Raw genomic sequence first — 12,263 nt, 5'->3', positions numbered from 1 at the left:
TCTGGATCGATCCAGCTTGGTTTTGCCCAAACCAAGTCCAAACCAACATCCGGTCAATCTTGACTGTTGGTACATTGCGCCTAGCATCCGGTCACTCCCTTGACCTGCTAGGACTCCCCGCTAAGTGTCCGGTCAATCCCTTAGACCCACTTAGACTTTTCTCTCCATACAAGTATCCGGTCACTCCTATGACCTACTTGGACTTCCCATCACCGGATGTCCGATCACCCTTGATCCATCTGGATTTTCCTGGCCTGGCTTCACTTACGGGACTTTCACCTAGCTTCACTCACTAGGGTTTTCACCGGCTTCACTCATCAGATTTCCACAACTTGGCTTCACTCACGGGACTTTCATTGCCTAACATCCAGTTAGGACTTTCTCATTCACCTAGCTTCACTCACTAGGATTTTCACCGGCTTCACTCACCAGGATTTCTGAAATCCGGCTTCACTCACGGGACTTTCACCTTCACCTAGCTTCACTCACTAGGATTTTCACCTGGATTCACTCACCAGTTTGGACTTTCCCAGGACTTTCCACACTGCCTAACATCCCAGTTAGGACTTTTCCGTGCCAAGTCTCCATACTTGGACTTTTCCAGTGCCAAGTCTCCATACTTGGACTTTTCCCGTGCCAAGTCTCCATACTTGGACTTTTCGCGTGCCAAGCTCCCTGCTTGGACTTTTCCAGTGCCAAGTTTCCATACTTGGACTTTTTCCCGAATCAGGTCAACCAGGTCAACCTTGACCTACGGTTGCACCAATAATCTCCCAAACATCTATTCTTGTCCCATATCAAGAATACAACTCTTCCACGAGTGTCAAACATCAACATGCAACTCAACTAGGTCAACCTTGACCTAAGGTTGCACCGACAATCTTCCTAAGTCAAACATCAAAATACAACTCGAGTCAGGTCAACTCGAGTCAGGTCAACCAGGTCAACCTTGACCTAAGGTTGCACCAACAACAACAACAATCCATGAATTAATATTTCATATGTTATTTTTAATTTCATCATAGTGTGGTTTATTCTAAATTATTATTGTATTTAAATTTCATAATTACATGATAATTTTTAATAAATTTTATTTTTCTAACTTTATAATTTTAATCTTTTAGTTGTCATAAGGCGCGCCCACGTCTTATGCCAAATCTTCTTCTAATTTAATTGCTTCAAGTTCTCTCCAAGGAAAAATACAACAGAATAATTATTTAGATAAGGCATGTCCACCCCTTATTTAAATACTTCTTCTATTGTGATATTTCTTACAAATATATATTTTATTTAATAAATATATTTTAAAAAATTAATATTATTTTTTAAAAAATAGTAAAATTATTTTTTAAAGTAATATTATTATTATTAATTTAAATATTTTAAAATATATTTATTTAATATGATATAATTTTAAGATGATTAAATTGACTGTAAGATTTATAAATAATGAGTGTATAATGAGTATGCGATATTGAACTTCATGTTTTTTCACGCTTTTTATGAGATGATGAATATTTATAATAAGAATGGATTATGAATACTCTTAGTTATAATGGTACAACAAGGCTCCTCTTTCTTGAGGACATTCTTGATCAGCTGCTTAGTTAATAATGCACATTTAGATCTCACATATTAACGAAGGCCAATTATTATAGAGTTGTTTCTGGTCTGAGCCTGAGTTTGAGGGTAAGAAATGACTACCTCGTCGAGCCCAGTCCCACCCTGGTTGTGGTCAGATATGATTGATTCTTGTCGAATTGCTTTGATCTAACTTCTAGATCATTGCAAGAGCTTTTCTACATGATATTATCATGTACAGAAAGTACCGATGGCTTTCTCACAATAATTATAGAAGACAAACCGAATCTCCCTGCACATGCTCATATATTTCAACGCTCATAGCCTTTTATTTCCAATTACCTGACACTTTAAAGGAGGCTTTAGGAGACAAAAACATAGTTTTTTAAGGGAGGCTCTGCTCAGGTGAGATTCTATTGAGGATTATGAGGCAAAGCCTGCAGTTAAACAATTACGTACTTGCCTCGCTTTGTTCCCCTACCCTAGTGAGATTCTCTTGAGGATTATGAGACAAGCGAATTAGTAAATGGGCAAGTAACTTCTTTTGAGGTAAAACTCTGCTCTAATGCCCCTCGTTCATCTCGCCCAGTTGGAATTTTCTCCTCCCCCTCTCTGCCAGCATCTGCGGTCCCTTCCCAGTTTGAGACACAGTGGTGTGTTCAGTTCAGCTTAAAATTGGAGCTTGGGAAGAATGGCGAAGAACTTTGAATCCAACTGAACTATTGAAAGGAGATTAGGACAGAGGAAGAAATGGCAGCAAAGAAAGCCAGTTCGAGTGGCCAAGCATGGTTCTGCACTACTGGTTTGCCTACTGATGTTGTGATCGAGGTTGGCGACATGAGCTTCCATCTACATAAGGTTGAGTGCTGTGCCTCAAAAATCTCAGCTTTGTTCATGTTTTCGTCGGTATCTAACTCTGATTTTTTAGCAGTTTCCTTTGATGTCCAAGAGTAGAAAGCTCCACCAATTGATCGCGGATGGAGAGGAAGATGATGAGATCGAAGAAGTAGAAGAAGATTTCCAGCACATTGCGCTACCGGACTTCCCGGGAGGCGCCGACATATTCGAGGCCGCCGCGAAATTCTGCTATGGTGTCAAGGTCGAGATCACCGCCTGCAGCGTCGCTGCCCTCCGCTGCGCCGCTGAGTACCTCGAGATGACAGAGGAGTTCGCGGAGGAGAACCTCGTCGCCAAGACGGAGCGGTTCCTTGACCAGTCCGTGCTCCGGAGCTCGAGAGACTCGGTGAAAGCCCTCAAGTCCTGCGAGAATTTGCACCCTATGGCTGAAGATCTCGGTCTCGTCCAGCGGTTCGTCGATTCCATTACCGCCCTCGCGTCTGCCACCGCCGACCTTAGTTCCCTCTCGGGCCGCGCCGTCGCCACCCTATGGAACGGGATCGATTACGGGATTCGGCGCAAGAACGGTGTCCGCACCCCCGCCATCGCCTCTGCCGCAGCTGCCGACTCCTGGTTCGACGACCTGGCGACCCTCGGTCTACCTTTCTACAGGCGGGTGATCTCCGCAATGAAAGACAAGGATCTAAGCGCCGATGTGATCGAGTGTTCTCTCATCTCCTACGCGAAGAGGTCGATCCCAGGGCTTTCACGTTCGAATCGCCATCAAACAAACGCTAACACAGCCGCCGCTACCTCCGCCTCTCACCCAATGCCATCAGAGACGGAGCAAAAGGAGCTCCTGGAGACCATCATTAACAACCTCCCCCATTCAAACGAGAAGATCAGCAGCTGCTCCTCCGGTCAGGTCACTACCCGCTTCCTCTTCGGCCTCCTCCGCACGGCGAACATTCTCCGTGCGTCGGAAGATTCCCGAACCGTTCTGGAGCGCAAGATAGCGTCGCACCTCGAGCACGCTACGCTCGACGACCTACTGATGCCGAGCTATTCCTACCTGGTCGAGACGCTCTACGATGTGGACTGCGTCGAGCGGATCCTGAGCTACTTCCTCGAGGAACTGGAGGCCACAGCGGCAACGGAAGACTCTGCTAAGGACGGGAGCGAGGAGGGATTACAAATGTGTAACGATGAGAACAAGCTGCTAATGGCAGGGAAGCTGATGGACTTGTTCCTCTCGGAGACCGCGTCCGATGCGAACCTGAAGCCGGACAAGTTCTGCGACCTCGCACTAGCGCTACCGGCCATGGCAAGGGTGTTCGACGATGGGCTTTATCGCTCTGTGGACGTCTACCTCAAAGTACGGCGACCACGGAGCTCCCATTTATATGCACGCAAGGTGTTTGTTCATATGTTAATGTGATGACTGACATTTACATGTACCATAGGCGCATCCTCGGATAAGCGATGAGGAGAGGGAAAGAGTGTGCAGGGTCATGGACTACCAGAAGTTGACGCTGGAGGCGTGCACGCATGCGGCTCAGAACGAGCGGCTGCCTTTGCAGGCGGTGGTGCAGGTGCTCTTCTTCGAGCAGCTGCAGCTGCGGCGAGCGATCGCGGGCACGCTGATGGCGACGGAAGCATCGGAGCACGAGGAAGAGAGCACGCTGGCCTCAACGACGAACGAGAGAAGGGAGAGGAGCGCGTGGAAAGCGCCGTCGGCGATACGGGAAAACCAGGTGCTGAGGTTGGACATGGACAGCATGCGGAGCCGGGTGAAAGGGCTGGAGAGGGAGTGCTCCGTGCTGCGGAAGGCGATCGAGCGAATGGATCGGAGAGCGGCTGCGAGCAGCAGGGGGATGCTGGTGCGGAGGCTTGGCTGCAAGTTCAGCACACAGGTGTGCGTTTCGCACCACCGTTCGGTGGTGGCGCCGAGGAAGTCCCACAGGACGACGACAGAGATGAATTGACTGTGATCCGACAGCAATTGTACTGTGACCATTCCTGATCCATAAAAATTTTTTGGACCAGACGATCTTCAATGCTTATTCCTGAAAATTCTGTATCCCCCCACGAACGCATTATAAACCTCGGAGGTGTTCCTAAATACTTCACCGGCCATTTCCGCCTGAAGCTTCGCCGCGTCTTCCACCTCCCATTCGGCGTAGAGTCCTCCGATCAACACCTCGTAGTTCCTCCTACCCGGCGCTAACCTTTCCACCGCCGTCTCCTCCCTTAAAATTCTCATCCCTTCGGCGAGCCTTCCCTTCTCGCGCATTGCTGCGAGCAATTCGTCGACTCGAGGTTTCCACCAAACCCTCGACTCCTCGAGTCCTGATGGGGAAGCAGCGCGGAATCGACGTCGGCGATCTGACAGTGGCAGCCGGTCAAATGCGCGAATGGCCGCTTGGAGGAGGGAAAGGGCGTCGGAACATCGACGGTGGCGAGCGAGCACGTGGGTGGGAGCGGCGAAGGATAGAGAGTTGTGGATGAAGAGAGTGTGGCGACTGGAGAAGAGGAAGAAGCTGAGGGCGAAGCGGGGTTAGTTGAGGAGGCGGAGGAGGACGTGGGCGAACTGGGTGGGTTAGTTAAGGAAAGTCCAGCGGCGCTTAGAGCGGAGCTCCCGCAGGATGGAAACGGCGTAGGAGACAACGGCCTCGTCATCGGAAGAAAGAGGCGGAAGGCCGTAGGTTGGCAGGGAAATAGGAGGGTGATGTGAACGGGGCGGAGCCGCGGAGGCGTTGCGAACCGAGAGGGCCGTAGGTTGAACCCGATGGCGGCGGCGAATGGCATTCCAAGAACGAAGATCATGCGGCGAGGTGGATGAGGCGGACAATGCATGATAATATTGTATGGGATTTCTTTCCAGTTGGTCTTTTTTTCGGCCCAAAATGCATTGTTGAGCCCGATCGTCATTGCATTCAAGGGAGAGACAAGAGGGGGTTTTGCTATTGCGTTTTCAAAAAGTGAACAAAATCACTTCCTCCCTAGAGAGTTCATAACAACATCAAATATCCTATCCAACCTATCGTACATTCCTCTTAATATTAAATTATACAATTAAATATCTCACCAACTAAATATTTATAAATCTCGTATATTAAAAAAAATAATTATATTTTTCAATTCTTCAATTTAATATATTTTATCTACCATTTATCCATAAATATTTTTTATTTAATATTTATCTATATATTTAAATAATTATTTAATATAATTATTTTAATATTAATTTTTTTTATTTAAATAGAAACACTATAATATAGGAGTACAAATTTTAAAAGAAATAATACAACATATGAATACAAATGTTTCATGGATTCAAATTGAAATAAATAAATATTTTATAGATAGATTAATTATTCACTCACCAAGTCGACATGTTTCCCAGATGTCTTCAATCAAATCGTGACGAAATTGATGATGCACCTGAATATCACATAACTCGAAGTTTTTTCGAATGTATTTAGTAAATTTAGTGGTTGAGCCATGATAGTACCATGTTCTTCGTGATCCCAGATCCATATTGCATTACCTTCATCCTCCATAATCATATTGTGTAAAATAACGCATATATACATGATTTCTTTGCATTTATTTATAAACCAATATCACCCTGGTTCTTTTATAATTGCCCAACGAACTAGGAACACTCCAAATGTCCATTCGACATCTTTTCTTGCAGCCTCTTATCTTTTCTTAAATTTTATTCTTTCGGAGCCTGGGGCAGGAAATACTCTTGATGAAAATGACCCATTATGGATGTATACAATTTGTTAGATAGTATTCTTTTGTATATTGTGTATCGTTCACAATACAAGTAACCTCTAGTGTATTTCCTTTCAAGACTTCATTCAAAATAAGCGATTTATTAAGTACATTGATGTCATTGCAAGACCCAGCAACTCCAAAAAAGACATGTCATATCCACAAATTGACAAATGTGACCATCTCAAACACAATTGTTTGATAGTCATGATCACCTTGTGTGTACTGTGCCCTCCACACAACCAGATAATTTTTCCAGACTCAATGCATATAATCAAGATTTCCTAACATCTTAGGAGAAACCGTGTCTTTATTCATGCATTTCAAGCAAACGAGTGATGTCAATTGCATTGGATTTTCTTACGTATTCACCTCCATATATCTATATCACACATTGACAAAAGTTGGGCAAACATTCAAAGGTAGTTGTTTCACCCATCCGTAGGTACTCGTCCAATTAGTCATCGAACCTCCATAAGCTAGTTGACGGATAATCGTCGTGCATTTCTGAAGCAGCGATAAGCCTTTTCTTCTGGTTACATTCCTCCATTTAAAATATCCACTAGAATGATTTTCCAAATTAATGACTATGTGTAACAATAAACTCTTTTCTCAATTTGAATCATCGTCAAAACATGTCATCATTATACACTGGTTCAGCAGAGAAATAATCATTGATAAGTTGAGTGCCTCCAACTACATGATATCTATTAATTGGCCTTCTTCTTTGTGTATTATCATAATAATCTTGTACGAATTCAGTCATTCTAAATTGATTGTGCACTATTATTATGAATAATATTTCATCAGGATATGATATTATATGGCTCATTGTCTCTTTGGAAATATTTTTTTATGATAGTTTAATTAGAATCCTGAGATATTTTGAAACAAATAAAGAATTTAGTGTGAAAACAAATGAAGAATGGATATGATATGAAGTGTTTTTTTTTAAAAAAAAAATATACGAAAGCGTTACCTAACGTTCCAAAAAGTGAACGTTGGCAACCTTCATTTTTGCCAACGTTTAATTTTTTTCCCCTTATTGAATTTAAAAATAATGATAAAAAAATTTGGCAACATTCATTTGTTTTTTTTTCTAAATGATTAATTTTAAAAATATATATTAAAAAACAAAAATAACCATTGCCCGTCTTTTAATAAGCCGATTACATGCCATTAAAAATAAATCACTGGTATCAGTGATTTCTAATATCTTTCAAATATCCCTTATAATGAGAGATTTTAAAAGAAGCAAATATGGTGCTCTTAATTCATGTTCTATTTTCAACGGATGATCGGTCGGGAACAAATTTTAATTGGTATAAGATATTTAATTTAAGTTGATTAATTTTAATGATGATCAATTTAATCTTATAAAAAAAATTTATTGATCATCAAAATAAATCAAAACACATTCATAACGAGCAATTTATCATCCCAACAAAATGCATCCTTAGTTTGTCGAAACTGTGACCGGATCCTTAGAAACTACAAAGGTGATATATCCCTACACCATATTACCTGAAGCATTTAATCAACAAATTTCCCTTTTTGTTATTTCACGATGAAATCATGCTTCCATAATTTATCAGATATTCATGGATCAATTTTCAACTTATGTCGCAATGCAGAATTAATTTTCTCAATAGGAAAATAATCTTGAAATTTGACTGAGAAGTGACATATTGTCTGTACACTCGATCTATTTTAGTGACTGGTCATCTTCAGAGTTGGATATATATATATATATATATATATAACAACGGTGGAGAAAAAACAGAGCTCTAAATTTGTATATTTCTTTGGATATAATTACTCTCCCTCTACTTTCTTTAACTGCTTTCCATTGTATTAATTAAACCCCTTTCATAATCTTCCAACCGTATCCAAGGAAAGCTCCCAAGACTACAAAAATCCAACCGCATACAGAAAGACATGGCGGAACATCCAAAGCTACACTGCAGACTCACATGATCCAGGTCCGATTCAATCAGGCCTTAGAGGGCTCTTATTATATTAAGCCTATCAAAATTTTTAATTATATATATGTATATATATATTAAATAAAATTATTGTTAATAAAATATGATTATTATTTATAAATATATGCGTTCGATGATAAATACGTAAAATTATTAGCTATGGTAAATTTTAATCAAGATTTGTTTTAATTAGTAATTTTAATTTTTTTTATTAGTCAAATTAAATTTGATTAATAATTCTTAAGTTTTTTAAATTTGATAAGTAATTTTTAATATTTCATAGATTAAAGTTAAATTTAATTGATTTTATTTTTTTTTAATGTTAAAGTTAAATTTTGGTGTTAATTTTAACTTTTTATGTTAAAACTAGATTTAGTTGATAATTTTTTTATTTATTAAAATTTAATCCATAATTTTTAATTTTTATTGACAAATATTTAATTTACTGATAAAATTAAGTTTCATCAATAAATTAAAAATATTTATTAATTATACTTATATGTAACATATAAAATATTTATTCATTATACTTATATGTTGTATACTTATATGTAACATATAATATTTATTTTATAAAAATACTTTTAAAAATAAAAAGCATATTTAAATATTTAGTAGTTAAATATTTTTAGCTTAATAAATTTTATTGATAATTTATTGAAGTAAAAATTGATTTAAAAAAAAAACAACTCAATACATGAAACTTATGCCAATATGTTATTTTAGGAAAGGGTATATTGTGCGTGGTCTTATTCTTTTTTGCAAGAGGATATATCCACTACTCAAATCTATTACCTCTAGGTACAGAAGAAAAAAAAAATCCTAATATATGGAATATAATTCATGAAAAATATTATATGTCACATATAAGTATAATTAGTAAATATTTTATATGTTACATATAAGTATAATTAATAATTATTTTTAATTTATTTATCAAACTTAATTTTGATCCATAAATTAAATATTTTTCGATAAAAATTAAAAATTATGGATTAAATTTTAATAAATAAAAAAATTATCAACTAAATCTAGTTTTAACATAAAAAATTAAAATTAACAACCAAAATTTAACTTTAACATAAAAAATTAAAATCCATCAAGTTTAACTTTAATCTATGAAATATTAAAAATTATTTATCAAATTTAAAAAACATAAGAATTATTAATCAAATTTAATTTGACTAATAAAAAAATTAAAATTACTAATTAAAACAAATCTTGATTAAAATTTACCATAGCTAATAATTTTACATATTTATCATCGAACTCATATATTTATAAAATAATAGTCATATTTTATTAATAATAATTTTATTTAATATATATACATATATATAATTAAAAAATTTGATAGGCTCAATATAATAAGAGCCCTCTAAGGCCCCATTGAATCGGACCTGGATCATGTGAGTCTGCAGTGTAGCTTTGGATGCTCCACCATGTCTTTCTGTATGCGGTTGGATTTTTGTAGTCTTGGGAGCTTGCCTTGGATGCGGTTGGAAGATTATGAAAGGGGTTTAATCGAATGGAAAGGAGTTAAAGAAAGTAGAGGGAGAATAAATATATCCAAAGAAAGATACAAATTTAGAACTCTGTTTTTTCTCCACCGTTGTTTTTTTTTTTAAATATATATATATCCTACTCTGAAGATGACCAATCAGTAAAATAGATCGAGTGTACAGACAATATATCACTTCTCAGTCAAATTTCAAGATTATTTTGCTATTGAGAAAATTAATTCTGCATTGCGACGTAAGTTGAAAATTGATCCATGAATATATGATAAATTATGGAAGCATGATTTCATCGTGGAATAACAAAAAGGGAAATTTGTTGATTAAATGCCTCGGGGTAATATGTAGTGAGATATCATCTTTTCAATTTCTAAGGATCCAAGGGTCGAGTCATAATTTTTGATAAAGTAACAAATGCATTTTATTAGACTGATGGATTATCAGTTGTGAATAATTTCAATTTATTTGATGATGAATAATTTTTTTTTATAAAATTAGATTGAACATCACTAAAATTAATCAGTTTAAATTAAATATCTATACCAATTAAAATGTTTTTCCGACGAATCATCCGTTAAAAATGGAACATGAATTAAGAGCACCAAATATGCCCCGTTTAAATATCCTCCATTATAGAGATATTATTTGATAGACATTAGCGTGTTTTGATTCGGGGTTATCTTGGATAACCTTAGTTATTTGTCTATGGTTATTTACGAACCGTGTTTGGTTTGAGGTTTTTTTGGATTCATAAGCTTTCCTCGATTCCGAAACGTCAGCACACATCATCAATTGGGGCATCCAACCCGGAATAGAAATACCTTTGGCTGCCTTGGTTTTTCTTGATTCTTGAGGTTATGAAATTTTTTGTCCGAAATTATCCTCGAAGTGATATGACCAGAGCACGAAAGTGGCGGTAGTAAGCTACAGCAACAGGCGTCGGGCGGCGTGGGCAGCGGTCGGCTTCGTCGGAGGTGGCAGTAGATAGCAAATCATTGGATGGCAGCAACAAGCGGCTGGTGGCGGTCGACGGGGCAACAGCAGATGTCGTCGAAGATGTCATTAGATCGCTGGATGGTGGCAGTGAGAGGTGGCGGTAGATGGAGGTTGATGGGAAAAGGTCGGCAGGAGGTCAACAGTGGGCGGCAGGCAACGGGAGAAGGGCAGGGGTTGGGCAGCGAAGGCGGTGGACTGCAGCAACAGGCGTCGGGCTGCGGTCGGTGGGCAGCGGTCGACGTCGTCAGAGGTGGCAACAGATCGTTGGATGACGGCAACAAGCGGCTAGTGACGGTCGACGGGCATCAGCAGATGTCGTTTAAAATATCAGCAGATCGCTGGATGGTGGCAGTGAGAGGTGGCGGTAGATGGAGGTTGACGGGAAAAGGTCAGCGGGAGGCAAGCGGTGGGCGGCAGGTAACGGGAGACGGGCAGGCGGTGGGCAGCGAAGGCGACTTGTGGGCAGCAAAGGCGGCTTGCGGCGATGGGCAACGCGAGGGAGAAGAACCAACTTTACTTTTATCTGCAACGTTTTTTTTAAGTTAAATGTTAATATTTTAATTAAAACTTTATTAAATTAAAACAAATTGTAAGTAAAACTTCATTATTAACTTTAATAAATTATTTAAATAGATTATAAAATAAAAAAGAAAATATTATCTAATTTTATTTATTTATATTATTGAATATTAATATTATTAATTTAATTTATTTTAAAAAATATCAAATATTAAATTGATTTAGTTATAAAATATCTTAGATGGAACAAAGGATAATACCGTAAATATAAAATTAGGTTATACATTAGAACTTCCAAACAAATAAGTTTGTGTTACATTACTTGTAATTAAACCAAACAACATTAGGTTATGTTTGATTCATTATAACCTTAGTTATGTGATTACTAGGTAATTACATAATCAAAATTATAAGTAATAACTTTGAACCAAACTAATTTGTATTTCGGTGATTTGGTTTTCGTGGCATGCAATTGGCCCACCAAAAGATGGGCAATGATTATTCTTATTTATTTTTGTGTTTATATATATATATATATATATATATATATATATATATATATATATATATATATATATCAAGATCCTCATCAAATTAAAATTAATTTAAAAAAAATAACTCAGTACATGTAATCTTATTCTTTTTTTACAAGAGGATATATCCACTATTCAAACATGTTATCTCTAAGTTGCATAACAATAATTTTATAATTGCACCAAAGTTTTCCTTTATTAAAATTAAAATTGATCAATAAAAAAATTAAAAAATGTATAATACTAGTATTATAATAATTTATTATTGACACCGACAGAATTATCCAAAAGATGGACAAAAAAAAGGGTTTGAGAAGAAGACAGAAAGAAATAATAGTTGTCCTTTAAATGACAGAAAGAAATAATAGTTGTCCTTTAAATTTTTTTTTAAAGAAAATTTTAATTAATATTAGTGATCGTACACACGCGTCACGTGACATTGAAATTACATTGACCCTTTATAATGAAATTATATTAATTAAAATATTTTAACATTAAAATATTAAAGTAGA

The 12,263-nt window shown here is 37.5% G+C and overlaps 1 protein-coding gene across 1 annotated transcript; it reads left to right on the top strand.

Annotated features, from left to right (window-relative positions):
• Positions 1-1,976: 1,976 nt before the first annotated feature.
• LOC122035111 (BTB/POZ domain-containing protein At5g66560-like) lies at positions 1,977-4,475 on the top strand. Its single transcript, XM_042594501.1, has 3 exons — positions 1,977-2,439; positions 2,513-3,793; positions 3,882-4,475. Exons 1-3 carry the CDS (start codon positions 2,332-2,334, stop codon positions 4,401-4,403), a joined length of 1,911 nt encoding a protein of 636 aa, XP_042450435.1. The 5' UTR covers positions 1,977-2,331; the 3' UTR covers positions 4,404-4,475.
• The last annotated feature ends 7,788 nt before the right edge of the window (positions 4,476-12,263 follow it).

The sequence above is a fragment of the Zingiber officinale genome, chromosome 11B (genome assembly GCF_018446385.1).
Source record: "Zingiber officinale cultivar Zhangliang chromosome 11B, Zo_v1.1, whole genome shotgun sequence".
Lineage (NCBI taxonomy): Eukaryota > Viridiplantae > Streptophyta > Magnoliopsida > Zingiberales > Zingiberaceae > Zingiber > Zingiber officinale.
The sequence above is the reverse complement of the archived record's forward strand: the minus strand, read 5'-3'. Positions and strand labels throughout refer to the sequence as shown.